At 47.3% G+C, this 19166-nt stretch overlaps 1 protein-coding gene across 2 annotated transcripts in view; it reads right to left on the bottom strand.

Annotated features, from left to right (window-relative positions):
• Nucleotides 1-18471, bottom strand: part of CAPZB (capping actin protein of muscle Z-line subunit beta) — a 63956-nt gene extending 45485 nt beyond the window's left edge. The window contains exon 1 of one of the 2 annotated variants that reach the window (XM_005145426.3): nt 18359-18471. In XM_005145426.3, the coding sequence (XP_005145483.1) occupies nt 18359-18361 (3 nt within the window). In that variant the 5' untranslated portion in view covers nt 18362-18471. The remainder of the gene's footprint in view (nt 1-18358) is intronic. The other variant, XM_005145427.3, reaches the window with a different exon arrangement.
• Between the last annotated feature and the right edge of the window lie 695 nt (nt 18472-19166).

Raw genomic sequence — 19166 nt, 5'->3', positions numbered from 1 at the left:
CCCATTAACTTCACTTCAGAGGCAGAAAACACACAGCAGACATTACCAGCAACACCTGATGAGCTGACCCATGTTCTTGACATAACCTGAGCTCTCCTCACCACCAGATATAAACAGACACCTTCCTGCAAGCCTAACAGCACCCAAAATCTGCTGGAGTTACTTTGATCAGGTCAGAAGCAGCTGAAGCACAACCACTTTGTTTCCACAGCTTCTTCCCCTCCCCTTTCCCTTTGCATTTCTCACCACCCCTGTACAACAAGCTGTACATGGGTGGTGTACAACAAACTTAGCTTTAATTTCTCCCTCCTGTGGTCTGCCAAGCTCCAGAAGTTTTAGTTTAATTAAGAAAGGCTTCAAACCTAAAGCAGTTACATTATCACATTAGTCAAGTAGGAGCCCCCAGGTCAGGGAGAAGCAGGAAGCAAAGTTTCCTGCAATTAAGCCCTACCCTTGGCAATGTGGAAAGGAGGGAGCCCTCACTTTAGTAGACATCCATCAGGAAAACTGCTCGTAGAGGGTACTACTCATTCCCTATCAGGAGATAAGTATTTTACAGCCAGCAAGTCATACAGACCGGCCTGGGGAGATTATATATTTACTTCTCATCCAGTTCAGGTTATAGGACATGATCTTCCATATATCTGCAATAACCTCCTGAAGATCTGCACTTTCAACCCAAGAAACAGGATGCACTGGCACCAGGAACAGAAACCCATGACAGTCTCCTGCTGTCACTGAAGGAAGATGCCTTCAAGCAACATACACAAACCCACCCTATACTCTTTATAACAAATCCTTGGCTAAAATGAGTCTGGAGATAAGTTATTTATCTTGGAAAGCCACTCCAAATTGATCACTGAACTATCACCATATTCATGCATAAAAGCAACAGCCAAGAGCTTCAAAACTTATTTATCTTCATTAGATGTTCAGGGGAAGGGAAAACTACTCACTTTTCCCTACTAATGTTTCAGTCCCTGGGGGAAGATACTATTTAGATGGCCTAAGCCTGTGCAGCTCCAGCAGCCATGCTCGGGCAGGGGACCTTTCTTCCCTAGTATTGTCTTTACCTCCCGCTATCTCTCACATCAAGGAAGCGAAGCTGGCACATGGTCATGGGGTCACGTTCCTCACTTTCGGATCGTGGGAACACTTACGGAAGTGCTGCATCTGCCTCTGACAGATGGAATTGTTTAATAGACAAAGAAAGCCAGGGAAAGATTATGTTAAAACCCACCACTACAGCCCCAACCCCAGAGGAAGTGTTTGACAGTGCGACAGTTTGGAAATTAACTGCACGGAATTAAAGAGTATCTACATTAAGTAATAGAATCCCAGCCTGGTTTGGGTTGGAAAGAACCCTAAAGCTCATCCAGCTCCAACCCCCCTGCCACAGGCAGGGACACCACCTACTACAGCAGGTTGCTCCAAGCCTCATTCAGCCTGGTCTTGAGCACTTCCAGGGATGGGGCAGCCACAGCTTCTCTCCATACAGGAGGTGCTCCAGCCCCTGATCATCTTTATGGCCTCCTCTGGGCTTGTTCCAGCAGCTCCATCTCATGTTGAGGACACCAGCACTGCACACAGTGCTGCAAGTGAGGTCTCACAGGAGCAGAGAAGAGGGCAGGATCACCTCCTTCAACCTGCTGCTCACACATTTGCACTCGTTTATGGTTTAACCAAAGAACCTGGACTGAGTGGTTTTGTAACAATATATTCACTAGTTGCTGTAAAAAGACACCAGCAAGACTGTTCAAGGCAGAGATTCTTAAAGGAGTTCAGCCACGGCTGTGTGCAATGGAAAAAGAAACACATAAGTACATACTAACAGTATTTTCTGGTATCACAGCAGTAAAAGCACCGCTGAGCAGCAGGATTCTCCAGTCTTCTAGCTGGGTATTTAAGTAATTCAACAGCTTGTCAACAGATCTCTTAAAGCACTGAAATAAAGGCAGGTTCTGTATTTCTGTCCCTAAATCTGTGGTTGCATGGTCACTTTAATCAGGTCTAAATCCCTGCTGGCACAGTCAAAAAGGCAACACAAAGCACATGGATTACAGAGCAAAGTGGTACCTCATGGTATTGCACACATCTGGTGTGTCCTGTTTCAAACACATCCTTTGGCTCCAGACTCTGGCTGGAGGTACTTTAGATACAAAGAGATTGGAGCCATATCCCAGGTGCCAAAACCAGCAACACGGGGTTCCCTGATTTCACAGAAGAGGGAACACTCCCAGGGATGTAACATTCCTGCTGTTTTGAAATGGCACATATTGAAATGGCACATATTGAAATGGCACTTAAAAATCCCACAAAGCCTTCAAACATCTTATGTAAGAGGAAGATGTTCTTCAGGAGCTCATGGTTGGGCTTGATCATCCTAAAGGTCTTTTTCCAACCTAAATGATTCTGTGATTCAGGGTATATGCCACCTACCTCAGTACATGTTGATCCAAACTGCCTCTATGAACCTGCTCTGGATTTCTACTTAATTCTCTTGTAACCTGCATACTGAAGCCATGTGTTCTTAGCACACCTCCAGACAAAAGATCCCTACGGAACTCTTGCCTTTAGCCATGGAGAGGCTCTTACAAAGCTTTGCTCACTGAGAAGGTATTAGACAGGCTGTCTCCCAGTCTGGGCTGCTCCCAAAGCCAAGCTCTTTGAGGTTGCAGAGTGTAATGAGCTTAGTGTTTACTTGACAAGAGGCTGTTCTCCACCACTGCTCTGTTTCATCCAGCACTGAGCTCCTGTAGGGGAGTAGGGAGTTCAGACAAATTCTAAATGAAGTTTTATTACAGCTCAAGTCCCTGAATGATTTAGAGATCACAAAGACTGGAAATATTAGCTTAGATGAAAGCTCCTTCGTAAGTTTCCTCTAAAGATGTTTGGCAATCTGGAATCTAAACATCTACTATAGCATTCCCATGGCACAGGGAAAAATGATAAGAATATGTCTATATATGTTTGCTTAACTTCCTTCATCTCCATCTGCTCTTCTCCTCAGGCTCTGCTGTACTTAGCTTATTGCCACAAGAGAAACCCTCACAGAACAGCCACAGGTCTCTGGTCACCTTCAAACTCTGTGTAGAGGCTCAAAGACAAACAGGTGGTGCTGAAAAGCAATCAGCTGGGTAAGTGTAGTTGCACAGAGGCCCAGCTGGATGCTGTAAGGAATGCTGCTTAAAGGCTGAGTATGGGCACACATCCTTCAGTGCAGAAAACACCAATTAAGAAGCCAGGAAGTTACTACAGGTATGCAAATTGTTGGGAATTAAAACAGACAAAACACTGAACTTCCTTTTAACTCCCAGTCGTCATCTCCACTAAACCACACAAGTCCTTCAGATCTGGGAAAAGGGCACAGGAATAGCTGCTGTTCCTTAAGGGTCCCCCTGGCCAGGATACTGTGTGCTGATAACATCAAGCAACAGGAGCCAACCCAAGATAACCCACACCTTGCAACTACTTGCCATGCAGATGCCACAGCTCATGGCACCCAAACATGCTCTGCCAGAGCAAGGGATACCATACCTCATTTGCATTTGAGTTTACACAGAACTCTCACCTGATAAACAAGGTTACTCCAAGCCATACATCCCCAGCACCTCCGAAACATCCCCAGCGCTGGCAGGACCAGTGACACTACACTGCCTTTCTTCTCCACCTGATGAGTCCACAAGCACTCTGCACTTTTATCCTCACCTATTCATTTCACTGCACTGCATTCCCAGGTTTCACTCACAAGTTCTGACACCTCTCAGTTGCTGCTTCCGAGACACAACCTATACTCCGGGTTTTAAGAGGGTAGACACAAAACTGTGGCTCGACCCATTTCAAAGGCTAAGCCAGTGTGCTTGAAAGGAAGACTTCACCTAAAGCTCCCCAGGGTTAGAGCTGACAGGATTTGCTTCTAGTTATCACAAAGTCATAGAACTCCAGCCTGGTTTGGGTTGGAAGGGGCCTTAAAGCTCATCCAGCTCCAACCCCTGCCATGGGCAAGGACCCCTTCCACTGGAGCAGCTGCTCCAAGCCCCTGTGTCCAACCTGGCCTTGAACACTGCCAGGGATGGGGCAGCCACAGCTTCTCTGGGCACCCTGTGCCAGCGCCTCAGCACCCTCACAGGGAACAGCTTCTGCCTTATCTCCAACCTGAACTTCTCCTGTTTCAGTTTGAAGCCATCACCCCTTGTCCTCTCGCTCCAGTCCCTGATGAAGAGCCCCTCTCCAGCATTCTTGCAGCCCCCTTCAGACACTGGGAGCTGCTCTGAGGTCTCACAGCACACAGTGCTGCAAGTGGGGTGTCACAAGAGCAGAAAAGGGGAGCAGGATCCCCTCCCTGAGCTGCTGCTCACGCTCTGGGGGTGCAGCCCAGCACACGGGGGGGTTCTGGGCTCAAGTGCAAACTGAACCCGGGTCATGGGGAGCTTCTCATTAACCAATACCCCAAGTCCTGCTCCTCAGGATTGCTCTGAATCACTTCACCCAACCTGTAGCTGTGCCTGGGATCCCTGCAGGTTTAATTCCTTGGTTGTCACAGCTTTGTTCTAACAGCTCCTGCTCATTCGACTGTGTCACTGCTGAGCATAAACAGAGTCAGGTGGTTTCTTCAAGAAGAAAGCCAGGCAGCTTTCACTTCTGCATTTTGTTTCTGTATTAACACTACCCTGAGCTCACCCCTGACCCAAGAGAAACTTGCTGAGGTAGCTCAGTGATCCTGCAGTGGCAGCATCTCCCTGTTTTAGCTCTTTCCCAGAAATAAGCCACTTGGGCCACCGTATCTTTCCTTCCAGAGAGGAACAAACCTTTTATTTACTTAAAGTGTTAAACAAAATACAACACTTCTCCTGAAGGCCCATTTTGGGCACTGTGATGACACAGTGGTCAGGACCCTGCAGCTAGGTTATAACAGCTAAAACAAAAGGTCTTCAAGCTGCTTCACACACAAGTTTTGCTCAAGATTGGCATCTGAAAAGTGATCCAGATTTAAAGTACAAACTGCCATCTCAGTTTGCAAAGACCAGGAGTCACAGAACCATGGAATGGTTTGTGTTGGAAGGGACCTTAAAGCTCCTCCAGTTCCAACCCCTGCCACGGGCAGGGATCCCTTCCACTGGAGCAGCTGCTCCAAGCCCCTGTGTCCAACCTGACCTTGAACACTGCCAGGGATGGGGCAGCCACAGCTTCTCTGGGCACCCTGTGCCAGCGCCTCAGCACCCTCACAGGGAAGAGCTTGTGCCTAAGAGCTCAGCTCATTCTCCCCTGTTCTGGCAGGTTCAAGCCATTCCCCTTGGCCTGTCCCTACAGGCCCTTGTCCCAAGCCCCTCTCCAGCTTTCCTGCAGCCCCTTCAGGCACTGGAGCTGCTCTCAGGTCTCCCCTTCAGGAGCCTTCTCTTGTCCAGGCTGCCCCAGCCCAGCTCTCTCAGCCTGGCTCCAGAGCAGAGCTGCTCCAGCCCTCACAGCAGCTCCGTGGAAATATCAGATAAAAACCTGAAGGGACACCAAAAACCAGACCATTTGCTCAACTGATGCAATCTGAAGCAATCCCACATCAGATCACTTTGGTTATGGGTCAGTTTACAGCCAAAATCTCTTCTAAATTAATCCATGGCCAGAAGTACACAACCAGCAAATGACTTTTTTTCTTCCCCTTCCTTTTATGTTGCAGACATACCCCAGATTGTAAATCATATTATTTCCTGTCAGTTCTCCCACCAGGAATGTCTGACTAATGGTTCAGCTTTGTGGTACTAACATATTAATTTCTTTTAATTGAAACAGATCCCCAGCTTCCCCTCCTGCTTGTCATTTTAATCCTTGCCAACTTCCAGAGCCCAAAAGCAGAAGACTTCCTTTACAAATTACACAATAGGATACTATTACTACAAGAAGCTTTAGCAAAGGGTTGAATTATTGTAACCCCCATGTAATAAGTGCAGTAGTGTGTTAAGTCACAGGATTCCCTTCTCGGCTGTCAGCATTCACTTTTGAGGCTATTGAATGGGAAGGGGAATAACTGTGCGTGCTCTATGAATCCCAGACAAGCTCTGCCCTCCTGACACTCCCACCAGCTGCACATATTCCTTGCAATCTGGTTTTCTACATGATTTTTCCCTTGATTATTAATCCTCCTCTGGCAGATCCCATCTAAAGCCATTTGTAATGGGCTTATAAATCACAGCCCCGACAGCAAGGTGGACTAGCGGGAGAAACTGCAAGAGCATATTTAAGAAGCAATCAGATGTAATAAAACCTGAAGCTACACTACATTGTGCAGAGTAAAGAAAGGACAGGTCAAAGAGTACCGAAAGAACATGACACTGATGGAGACTATGATCTCCTTCTCTTGAGCTACTTCTGGCTTTGTCTCCTCCGGTTAGGATGTGATTCAGTGGCTTCTGACCATGGTGTATAGTCAGTAACGTGTTTAGCTCCCTTTGCTGTGGTCACAACCAAGCAGACAGAGCAATGGTTGAAAGTGCTCATTCCAGGAATTACAAGTGAAAAAGATTAAAGATTAAAACAAAAGCAAGAAGTGATGGATTGGTTGATTTTAGCAGAATTTCCTGTACTCTGACTTCCACAGCTCTCCTGTAACCAGCATTTACTTAAGGAGCACTTGAACGAGTCATGTCCCAGCTTTTACGTCAGCAAACCCCTCTCAGAGATGTTCTCCTGCAGAACACTATTGCTTTCATTCTCCTCTAACGTGTAAAACAATAGAACATGCTATGGAGAAGCAGAACCAACCCCAATTAATAACTGAAACCACTGTCACAGCTTGTGAGAACTCAAGGGGAGGTGTTGTATACACTGAGGAATGCACTGGTCCACGCTTGTCAATGAGAGGTCTGCTCCAAACCTCAGAACCATTGGCCAGCCTTTACTCTATATTGGTCCAGAAATGAGTACACACTAACTTCAGCAAGACAAGTGCTCAAAAGAGATCTCTTCTTCAAAGAGGTTCTACAGGGAAGAGTAACTTGTACATCTGCTCTGAAGACTCACATGGGGTCTAGTTTAGGGGAATTAAAATACTCTATGGGAAGCAATGAGGCAGCTTAGGTTTCACTGCCATCAGCACGCTGATGACATTGGACACTTCTCACCACGTCAACCTGACAGCACAACTATGGCAAGTCCTAATGGCAACAGTCTTCTAGGAGCAAGCACCAAAGAGATCTCCTCCATTCAAGCTCAACAAGCCCCTCAAGGTTTGAAATCAACATTTGGCCAAATACCTGTTCACTGCTTTACCTTTAGGGAGCCGCTTTCAAGCATCCTCTCAATCACACAAGATATCTGACTTCCCTTCATCATCCTCACCTCCAAATCTGCTCAGCACTGTTCACAGGACAGTACCCAACATCCTGGTTGTCTAGAAACAATTGTCAAGTGAATTATAATACACTGAAGGCATTTCCAGCTATTAGTCTCTAAATAAACCAGAGGTGCTTGCTTGGTATTAAGAAGCTCTATCTCATGTGACAGCCATTTGTCAAAATGGTTTATACTTACTGAGCAGAAACTAAAAACCCATGACTGTCTGGAGCTGGCCACTGACTGCAAGTCACAATTTGCTTTAAAGGTAACAATTCAGCTTCTCCTAAAGGATGCTCTGCACTCATAGCTGGTTTTCCGCTAAATGCTTTTCAGTTCCCATTAGCACATCTAAAGATGTACAGTACACAGTGAAGAAAATGAACATTTGTTGGCACCTCCTTCCCACCAAGAGTGTATTTCAAGACAGCAAATAATTGCACCTACTTGCAAAACTAATTTAACATCTATTGCTTTAGTTTATGTGAAGTCCAACACAAGTCTCAATCATCTGTGCAGTGAAAAGAGCCACCATGTATGAGCAGAAGAGCAGGATGAAGCAGGCACAAGGATTTCAAACTGAAGAAGAGAAGGCTCCTGAAGGGGAGACCTGAGAGCAGCTCCAGTGCCTGAAGGGGCTGCAGGAAAGCTGGAGAGGAGCTTGGGACAAGAGCCTGTAGGGACAGGCCAAGGGGAATGGCTTGAACCTGCCAGAACAGGGGAGACTGAGCTGAGCTCTGAGGCAGAAGCTGTTCCCTGTGAGGGTGCTGAGGCGCTGGCACAGGGTGCCCAGAGAAGCTGTGGCTGCCCCATCCCTGGCAGTGTTCAAGGCCAGGTTGGACACAGGGGCTTGGAGCAGCTGCTCCACTGGAAGGGGTCCCTGCCCGTGGCAGGGGTTGGAGCTGAATGAGCTTTAAGGCCCCTTCCAGCCCAAACCATGCTGCAGCTCTGTGATTCCACAATTTCTGGGAACGGGCTCTCCACCTTTTGCCAGGCTCACTAACAATTTCTGCACCAGCATTTGTCTTCTGGGTAACAGACACAATGTTTTATTTATTAAACCTGCCATTGAACATGACAATGCAATTTAGTGACTTTCATCCAGTGCCAAGAATTCCTGTGAAGCATAAAGTTTGCAAAAAGTAATTTCCTAATAAACCACAGCATCAAGTGAATGTCAGTCTATGAGCTCCACACCAAAGAGTAACACAGGGAGAGGAGCAGAACAGCTACACAGAAAAGCTGCACAAAGTTAGAGATACTTTTTTGCAGTAACTGGGATTAGGGACACTGAAGTTGACTGCAGAGCTGAGCCTCTTTGCCAATTAACAGTGAGATGTTTAATTAGGTTCATGTTGCTGCACAACAGTGGGTTCCCCTCATTTTATGTCTAGATCTAGCACAAAGTATCATTTTCTTTGTTAGATAGGAAAAATAGGAAATCTCTGCTAAAACCAAACCTGTTACAACACTGATATATGATAACTTATCCTGATCTTGCAAACACTTCATAAGGAAGTCCACAACATCTGCCTGATAGTTTCAGTACCAGAAGAGATGCTCGCTTGAAGATAAGCATACACATACTCTTACAAGACAGACATCAAGAAACAGACAGCTTTACTGACAGGGTGACCATTCAGTATTACTTAGAATCATAGACCAGTTTGGGTTGAAGGGACCTTCAAAGCTCACCCAGTGAGCTCACACCAGCTCAATAAGCAGGGGCAACTTCATCTGGATCAGGTTGCCCAGAACCACATCCAGCCTGGCCTGGAATGTTTCCAGGGATGGGGCATCCAGCACCTCTCTGGGCAACCTGTGCCAGGGCTTCACCACCCTCAGTGTAAAGGATTTCTTCCTCACATCCAGTCTGAATCTCCCTCTTTCAGTTTAAACCCATCAACCCCTTGTCCTGTCGACCTTCTGATGTCTCTTGGTATTTCCCTGTCACAGTTCAACACTTCAATACTTGCGTATATATTAAGGCATTGTGGACACAAGTAAGTCCTGCTTTCTAAAAATCATAAATCTATGTCCTAAGCACCCTCCTTCCCCACTCACACCACACAGATCAGTGTCCAGGACACAGGAAATCCTTCACAGGATCTTCTTCCTTACCTCAACAGCCCTTTTGTAACAACTCCCATGCAACTCACCTCTGCAAGCTCCTTTTGGGCAGCTCTGAGTTCACCCTGCAGATGGATTCCAAATTACTGACTTGTACTCTCATCCTCACCCACCCACTCCATTATTTCATTCTTTCTTTGTAAACCTACTACTAATTGCCTACCTGGGTTCATTCAGCCTTTGAAATGAGCTCATACAGTGGGTCTGGGTTGGTTCCCAAGTCTGATGACCTGGTTTTCAGTCTCATTGTCATCTTGCCTTCATTCAGATATTAGTGCCCAACTCTGACTCTTTATTTTTACAGGGACCAATTATGGGTTTTTTAATTGAAACCATAATTACTCTAAATACAACAGCTCTTGAGATTCAACAATGCCCTTTGTCAGATGAACATCTGCAATGTATATTCTGTGCTGCTGTCGTTTAATCCTCTTAATGCTCAATGGTCTTTCCAAATGCTTTTATTCAGTGTGCTGCCTGTTTCACATTCGGATCAGCCTGGTCACAAGTGGCAGAAGAGGAATGGCTCAGTAGAAATGAGACTTTCCTCCTTGTCTTGTAGCAACAGCCAAGTTTGGCAGGTTGGTCCTGGCCTGACAGATCCAGGCTCTCCTTCCAGTCAACTGCAACCCACGTTATTTTATGTGAGAAGTTACTTCCATTAGAAACATCTGAGAAAATGCACATTATTATGTGCATTATTATGCACAGCAGGGGGGCCTATACTCTATTACCAAGGTGACAACAAACACTGACATGCTTCCTGACAGTTGAACTACCACCACCATTCAACAGGTTCAGTGTAATGCTTTACACAGCCTGGCTATAGAGTCCCGGGTAAGCTGTTGCCAAGCTGCCCAGTTTAACACAGCAACTCAGCACTTCCCAGTGTCCTCAAATGGATTAGCCAGGGTTGTAAATTCACAGGATAACTCTGGCGAGGAATGGGATGCCTGGCAAGGCAGAGAGGACAGAGGGGAGGTTATCTAATTAGCCTCATCCCTGAGCCTTCTCCAATTGCCTAGAAGGTCAGTAAAGTAGGTTAATATGCCTTGTGCTTGTGTCTAGCAAGACTCGTCTTGCTGACCACACCACAGAGCCTGCAGGACACTTCAGCTTCATCCAAAGGGATTCACGCTAAAGATTTCAAGTTTTAAACCAGGAAGCTAATGACTTTGCATACAGATAGGGCATAGGAATACCCCATCTCCACCTACCAAGACATTCACAATGCCTGGAATCCCTTTCCTTGCTGTAATTCCCAGACTTGTCTGTTCTGTCAGGTTTTTTTATGGCTTTCCTTCAAGCTTCTGAAAACATCTCACCTAGGCTCAAGTCGAACCTGCAGACAGTATGTGATCTAACAATACATATAAGTTCTGCAAAACTTAATACATTTAAGTTGTAGAGGCAGTTTATGCAGGACAGTGCTTCATGTAATATGCAAATCCAGTTTCAATCCATGTCAGATTCTTAATTCAATTTAATACAAAGTTGATACTCACTCCATTTGGGCAGTTTTCACCTTATCAAGCTCTGAAATAGCTCTTCCTCTACCAAGCATAGACTCATAGAATAGTTTGGTTTGAAGGGACCTTCAAAGCTCATCCAGTTCCAATACCCTGCAATGAGCAAGGACACCTTCAACTACATCAGGCTGCCCAGAACCACATCCAGCCTGGCCTGGAACATCTCCAGGGATAAGGCATCCATCACCTCTCTGGGCAGCCTGTGCCAGGGCTTCACCACCTTCAGAGTAAAGGATTTCTTCCTCACATCCAGCCTGAATCTCCCTCTTTCAGTTTAAACCCATCACCCCTCATCCTGTCACAACAGGCCCTGCTAAAAGTCTCTTCCTATCTTTCTTATAGGCCACTTTAAAGAACTGACTGGCAACATGAAAGCTGTATTTGGCCATCCAGTAAAGCACTGTCAACACCAAGCCAAGATCACGCCTGTTCTTACTGTTACATCCAAAACTCGCTGGGCTGACCCCTAAATTTGGCCAGCAAAAGGACTCAGTGGGTAAATGCAGCAAGCGCGTGCTGTGGTCAGCACAATGCAGCTGGTGTTTTACCTCATTCCTTCATTTCATGGCTCTCTCCTCTGATGAATTAACTCACCAAAGACCCATCTCTTGTTTCCTGAGCCCATCTCAAGTTGCAAGCAGAGGCACCTCTGCAAGCAGGAAGCTTTATTTAAATCTTGATATTTACGAAAGCAAAAATAACTGGTAGCACTTCCCAACTCAGCACACTGTCTAATGGGAAAGACAGAAAGTATCACCTGAAGAAATGCAAATCAAATTCCCTGAGATAATAAAGAGTATTTTATTTCTGGTGGCTTCAGGCAACCACTGAGTTTATGTCTTCAATGCAGTCTCAACCCTTTTTCCTTCTGCAGAAAATCCTCTTGCTTAAGTGCTGGTTTCAGTCTTGTTTTAGCTGATGCTGCTAAAATTGTTAGATCCTGGGTTCTGCTTTCACCCAGGCTGGGAACCTCCCACTTTGCAACAAGGACGTGATTGAAATTCCAAGTCAATGCACCAGGAAAGAACTGGGCTTCACTTTCTGTAACAGAAAGCCATGGGAGACATCCTCTTTGTACCAGCAAAACAGCAGCAGCAAGGACAGGCTCTGCAAGCACTTGGAGCAATGGCTTTAAAGTAAGAGTCAAGACTCCTAAACCAACTCTGCACTGAGAAACAACACAGGCTGTGCTGATGAAACAGAAACTAGAAGGTTATGGATTAGTGTGAGGTGTCCCTGCCCATGGCAGGGGGGTTGGAACTAGACGATCTTAAGGTCCTTTCCAACCCTAACTATTCTATGATTATATGATTCTGTGATTTGCATGTAGTGGAATAAAGTGTCATTTATGAGAAGAGCAGCCAGGTAAGTCAAGCTGTAATTCTTCAGCCTAGCTTGGAAGCTGTGGCACAAAGCAGGAGCTCAAAGCAAGCTGCACGTTTTCCTTCTAATCCCCAGAAGAGGAAGGGAGGGCAAAAGAACAGCACCAGATAATACAGGGAAATTAATCTTATTACTTGATGCCAAGGCTCAGGCCACACTCTAGGAAATACAGCACAATGTATTATCTAACGCAACTACAGTAATTCCAAATAGAGCTTGTTTCAGGCACAAGTAAGAAATAGATCCTGGTTTCACTTCCTCACTCACCTCATTGTACTTAAAAACCCAGGCAGGACTGTGACTGCATTTGGCTTTGCCCAGACACCACCTGCTCTGGAAAATTACTACATTTTAATTGGGAACCAAGCAAAGCACCTTCCTCAAGTACATGGTGCCTTTTCTTCCCAGAATAAATCCTCTCAGCTCAACCAGCACTCACCCTCGTGCCCTGTGAAGGACCTTTCAGAAGGAAATGTCTCATCTACCACACAGGCAAGAGTTCAAGCTTATAGAACCACAGAATGGTTTGGGTTGGAAAGGATGCTAAGATCATCCAGTTCCAGCCCCCTGCCATGGGCAGGGACACCTTCCACTAGACCACATTGCCCAAGATAATCCATTTGGATGCACCTGCTTTAGGACATACAAGCATGGAAGTGAATTCTGGTCACTCCATCATGTTCAGGAATTCTGTATTATCCAGCTCAAGTAAGTCACAACAGCTTAATGTTGTCCAACTGCACTGCAAGTCTCTGTTACTGTTCTTAGCCAGGTATCCACTCACTGCATGTGGTCAAGCCCCACATTAACATGAACATCTCATTCATGGACTATCAAGTACTTAAAGAGACATTACACAAAACATGAAGAAGACAATCACTTTATATTTCAGCTTAAAGCAGCCAAAATTCCATCACAGAGGCCTGAATTCCAGATCATTACGTTTAAGGTAGAGAAGCTTTTTAGTTAACACAACCTATCAGCAAACAAACCCTGGGCTAAAGCCCAGCTCCATACTGCAGGAAGCTTGTCATTCAGATGTAGTAACTGCTCCCTCACACCACACAGGTTTCATCCAGACAAGAAATTCAAATTTGAGGTCCCTTGGTTTTAAATGAGTTTGGGGATTTTTTCACCCTTTCTCCCATAACACACAAAGGATAAGGAAGAACTGAAGCACATACGTACTTTGGACCTTGTGCATTAAGGAGAAAGCAAAGATTTCACAGAATCCCAGCCTGGTTTGTGTTGGAAGGGACCTTAAAGCTCATTCAGCTCCAACCCCTGCCACGGGCAGGGACCCCTTCCACTGGAGCAGCTGCTCCAAGCCCCTGTGTCCAACCTGGCCTTCAACACTGCCAGGGATGGGGCAGCCACAGCTTCTCTGGGCACCCTGTGCCAGCGCCTCAGCACCCTCACAGGGAAGAGTTTATGCCTAAGAGCTCATCTCAGTCTCTCCTCTCTCAGGTTAAAGCCATTCTTCTTGGTCTGTCCCTACAGGTCCTTGGCCAAAGCCCCTTTCCTTTTATTGGGGCTTTCTGAACTCTTCAGGACTCTCAGCAAAAATCAATGGGAAAGTGGGAAATTATAATGCACAGTGGCTGAATAAAAATATGAATAAAACCAGATGATTAATGCAATTTTCAGTATCTTATACTTGTGTAATCATGTCCTTTGCTTAAAATAAGTCCTTAAACATCACACTGGATTAAAGTGGGGGCTTAGCATGGAGCTATACTCCAGCTCATGCTGGATAATACAGGTACCTTCCAGAACTTCACACATCTCAATATTGCTCTCTTCAACACACATTGAAAGATGTTCAGTTTTATTTCAACTTGAGGTGGCACTACCACAATGTGCACCAGCTCAAGGGGACAAAACACTTCTCTACAAGTTTACTTAGCAGTGTAAGGAGCCATCTGGACTTGACCAAACATCCCTCCAAATGGCAGCAAGAGAGAAAGCATCAGCATTCCCCAACCAAGTCTTCAGAGGTACCCATAAACCCAAAGCCAAACCAGAGGAATATCTAGTGCTGCAGGACCATGCACAACCCGAGTGTCTTTCACTTATGGAAGGCAACAGAGGGCAAGCAGAGCTGACAGCCATACAAGTAGAAACTGAATAGGGCAGTAACTTGCCTTTCCCTAAAGAGAGTAATTCCTCTACTCAACTACAATAACAAGGACTAAACATAGTCATTCAAGAGACTTGAACTGAACTTTCATTTTGCTTTACTCCCAAATGTCAACTAGTAAGATATCAGCCTATATATTTACCATATGAGGAAATCCTGTTTGAACAACACCAGCTTGCAAATGTTTTCCCTTCGCTAATAAACCACAAGATTAAGCATCACTCCAATGGCAGTATTCCCTATCCCAGTGATATCCTCTAACTTGATTACTTTGGGAATTTGCCTTTTAAGATAACATTTAGTTAAGCTCATGTACTTGCCCTGCCTAATAAAACATGGCCTCTACAAAACAGCTTAAGTCAGTATTTCTCAGAAGGCACGAGGTGCAAAGGACTTGCTGTGAGCACTGAAACCCTCCCCTGGGCTCTCCCCCTGGGGTTTCCAAAGCCATGCAATCAGGTTGTGAGAGAGCAGCAGAAACAGCTCTATTTTTAGTTGTCCAGTTTGCCAAATCACTTAACACAGTTTTGGTAGTAGATACACAAATCCAAGTGATCTATCAACCAGCAACATGCTTGCCCAAAACAAACAGCCTCTACCCTGAACATACTAGCTACTCCAGACAGCACGTGAGGTTGATGTACTGAGTGGCAGAGCACACATCCCTGGCTGGGCTTCAGTGCTGTAACTGGATGATGCGCAGCCAGCACTACACCAGACATTTGAATTTATGGAAGATTAAATGATACATCTTTGCTAAAAGTATCCACCTTTTCTTGAAGAGTTGCAGAGCAGAGAGATCCTCACTAATGTGCTCAGGCCAGTTTATGTAACCTGGAAAGGAAGATTTTTCTTTCTACAAAGAGTAACTCAATTCCAGCCATCTATAACCCACAATTTCATCTATCTCAGTACTTCCACTCTCCCAAGTCCGGCTTTGCCCTGCACAGTGCATTCAGCTTATTTTTAGCACAAGACACAGCATCCATGCGGGCAGCTTTCAAGATCCATGTGTTGCCCTGCCCCATTTTACCAAGCACCTGCTTGAAATGCAGATGCACTTCAGCTCACCAGCAGCAACTCAGATGTGAGGTGATGCAGAGGAGCTAAAGGTTCCCATCTCTCTGCTCTACACAGATATTGGTAACCTCACAGTCCCAAGGAGGTGTTTGAAATACTCTGGATCATGTCAGATGCTCTAAGCTTTGGGGAACTTGCTGTAGCCGTCAATGAAAGGGCCATTTCAGCATTCCAGTGCTCCATTCTGGCTCCATAAGCACCGAAATGAAGGATCCTGGAAATACCCTGAAGTGTGGCTTTGCACTTAAACTGACTGTTGTAATTGCACTACCTGCAGAACCTTAAGATAATTTTAAGACTCAGTAAAGCTTTAAAAGGTCTCTTTTAAAAGCAGACAACTCAGTGATTCATCTTTCACATCCCTACTGCACCCAGATAAGCCATGCTTAAGGTAGCACATTCTTTGAGTGACTCTTCAGGTGCTCACAATTCACCACAACACACAAGTAACAGCGAGCTGCTGCAGGTTCATCCCTGAAGTCCACTCAACATCAGAGACCAGCACAGAGTGCTGCAAGTTCAGGTCAGACTTCTCCTACACCTTCTGGTCTCTGTGACTGAACAGGAAAAAATGAGAAGTCAGCATAAGCTTCTAACACTCAGAAAGCTTTTAATGGACTTGTGCACTACCTCCTTGAAAACAGTCATAAAATGGTTTGTGTTGGAAGGGATCTTAAAGTTCATCCACTTCCAACCCCTACCACAGGCAGGGACACCCTCCACTGGAGCAGCTTGCTCCAAGCCCCTGTGTCCAACCTGGCCTTGAACACTGCCAGGAATGGGGCAGCCACAGCTTCTCTGGGCACCCTGTGCCAGCGCCTCAGCACCCTCACAGGGAAGAGCTTCTGCCTTATCTCCAACCTGAACTTCCCCTGTTTCAATTTGAACCCATCACCAGTTGTCCTATCGCTCCAGTCCCTGATGAAAAATCCCTCTCTGGCATCCAGATACTGATATAGTTACAATTAAACCCTGACTGGATTCCTTGTTTAGCATGCTTTCACATCTCCTTAAAAGATATATCACAACTGTTATTTTCCACCAAGCCTACTGTTTTCCATCAGTTCTCTTCGTGTGAGGATTTTGCCCATAGCACATGTTAGGACACTCTGTTGAAATCCTGACTTCAGATTCTACACTCAGGTCTCGCCCATACACATTTCAGTATCTTAAAATAAGATGCAAAGCTGAAATAAGATGCTCCATCCTGCTACAACCCACACTGAAAAGTCAGGTAGAGCATCTCATTTGTTCAAACAAGAACACAGGAACAGAACCTTGATCTTAACCATTCTTCAATTGTCACCAGAAACTAAAGCTCAAAACCAGCAGCTCAGGGAGGGGATCCTGCCCCTCTGCTGGGCTCTGGGGAGACCCCCCCTGCAGCCCTGATCCAGCTCTGGGGCAGCAGCACAAGAGGGACCTGGACCTGTTGGAGCAAGGCCAGAGGAGGCCATGGAGATGCTGCGAGGGCTGGAGCAGCTCTGCTATGGAGCCAGGCTGAGAGAGCTGGGCTGGGGCAGCCTGGACAAGAGAAGGCTCCTGAAGGGGAGATCTCAAAGCACCTCCCAGTGTCTAAAGGGGCTGATGAGCTTTAAGGTCCCTTCTAACCCAAACCAGTCTGTGATACTATGATTGTCCTACATAATGCAAGTAGCAGGACTGCCATGATGTTCAGTTCTGAAGAGAAAACATACCGTATTGCTTCTGAAATTCTTATGGTTGAAGGTAAGAAATAAAGGATTACACTTCCTTGGTTAACCAGCCTTTATATTGCTATCATAGAAGGAACTGGGCTGTTCTTTCTAAAAACCTAAATAGATCTCAACATTCTTAAATCATGATGTTGGAAACCTGAATGACAAATTCCCAGACACCATAAAGTATTTCAGTGATTCCAGTGGTTACATCCTCAGGGGCTACAGTGCCTCAGGCAGGCTCTGCAGAAGCACACATCCACCCAGGCAAAGCCTGGGCCAGTTAGTTCCTGGTCTCACTCCTGTGTTTGTTTAGAGCTGGTGCAATCTGCCAAAATGAAACGGGAAGGTTTTGTGACCTGGGCTAATCCATGCAGCAAACACACAACAAGATGGAGATTATTTTACATGAACTGAAGAAACTACAGGTTTCCCCCTAAAAAAAGGAAAGTTCTCATTCATGTGAAGAGCATCCCCCACCACTGCAGCATCACCGGCTCCAGCTGCCTTAGCTTTCTTGCATTCTGCAGATGCCATCTGATCTCAGGACACCTTAACCACCAAGTGCAGCTGCCAGGGGAAACACCAGACCACGGGTGATAGTTTGGGGTTGATGACCAGCGGCAGGAGCAGACAAGGCCCCCACCGCTCTTAATTCGCTCACAACCACATCAAGCGGCAACATTGACCGTCCAAAGCGGAAGCGTTCCCTCTGTAAACACCACCCCAGCCAGCAGGCCCGCAAACCGGGAAGTAACCAGCCAGCGGAGCAGCCGGACGGGCTCGGTCGCCTCGCGGCCCCGCTGCCCGCCTCCCCGGGCCCCGCGGAGCCCTGGACCGGGCCGAGGTTCCCCCAGCCCCCGAACTCCAGGCCAGGCCACCCCTCCCTTTCCGCTGCAGCACCGGCTCTGCGCTCCCTCACCGCCGCCCCGGGGGGCCCGGGCGAGGCCCACCCGCTCCGGGAAACGACCCTGGGGGTGGGGGGGGAGCGAGGGGGGCGGCACCGGGGAGATGGGAGGGGGCGGACGGGCGGGAGGAAGGGCGGTGCGGGGAGGGGCCGGCCCCCTCGCCCTTACCATGGCGGCTCGGCGGGGCTGCGCTGGGCGGTAGCAACGGCGGCGCCTCCCGGTCCCGTCCGGTCTCCCTCCGAGGCAGGCCGCGGCCCTTCCACTTCCGCCGTTGCCTAGGAGTGAACATCCGGGTCATCATCGCGCCGCCCCGCCCCTCCGCTGCCGCCCCTCCAATCAGCGCGCGGCTCGCCGGCCATCGCCAAGTATGGAGCGCGGCGCGCGAACGGGGCGGAGAGGGAGGAACCATTCCGCTCCCTCGGGGGGGGAGCAGCGCCGCGGGCGCCACCAACGCCAGCGCGGGGGTGACCGCCGGAAAGAGAGAGACCAATGAGAGGCGAGGGGTGGGGCCTGAGGGAGGGCGCGCCGGCAGCGCGGTCCTGCTGCCCGCCGGCCGGAACACGGCCGTAAGCGGTTTAAAGGGAGCCGAACGAAGGGCAGTGCGAGGCAGGGGGGGGCAGCACGGGAAACGGCAGCCGGTGTGGTGGAACGTCCTGGCAATTGCAGCTTGAGCCCAACAGCCTCGGGATGTGGGAGTCACGTGGAAAAGCGGAATCTGCCGGGAGTTTGACCGTGCTTCCACAGAGCACGGGGGGACCGGCCGGGAGCCGAGCAGATGCTGTGGTACTTTGATGATCAGCCCCAACTCGCATCCACAAATACACGGTGGGAATCAGCAAACCTGGGGTACGGCCAATAAAAGCCCTGCTGCTCTCAAGCTGTCCCAGAAAGAAACCATGTACCTCCCTGATGCATTAATCCACACGGCAGTGATCTCTACTCTGGAATCTACACCTGTACCTCTCCGTACAGAGCT

Source organism: Melopsittacus undulatus, chromosome 12, assembly GCF_012275295.1.
Source record: "Melopsittacus undulatus isolate bMelUnd1 chromosome 12, bMelUnd1.mat.Z, whole genome shotgun sequence".
NCBI classification, from domain to species: Eukaryota; Metazoa; Chordata; class Aves; order Psittaciformes; family Psittaculidae; genus Melopsittacus; species Melopsittacus undulatus.
The sequence above is the reverse complement of the archived record's forward strand: the minus strand, read 5'-3'. Positions and strand labels throughout refer to the sequence as shown.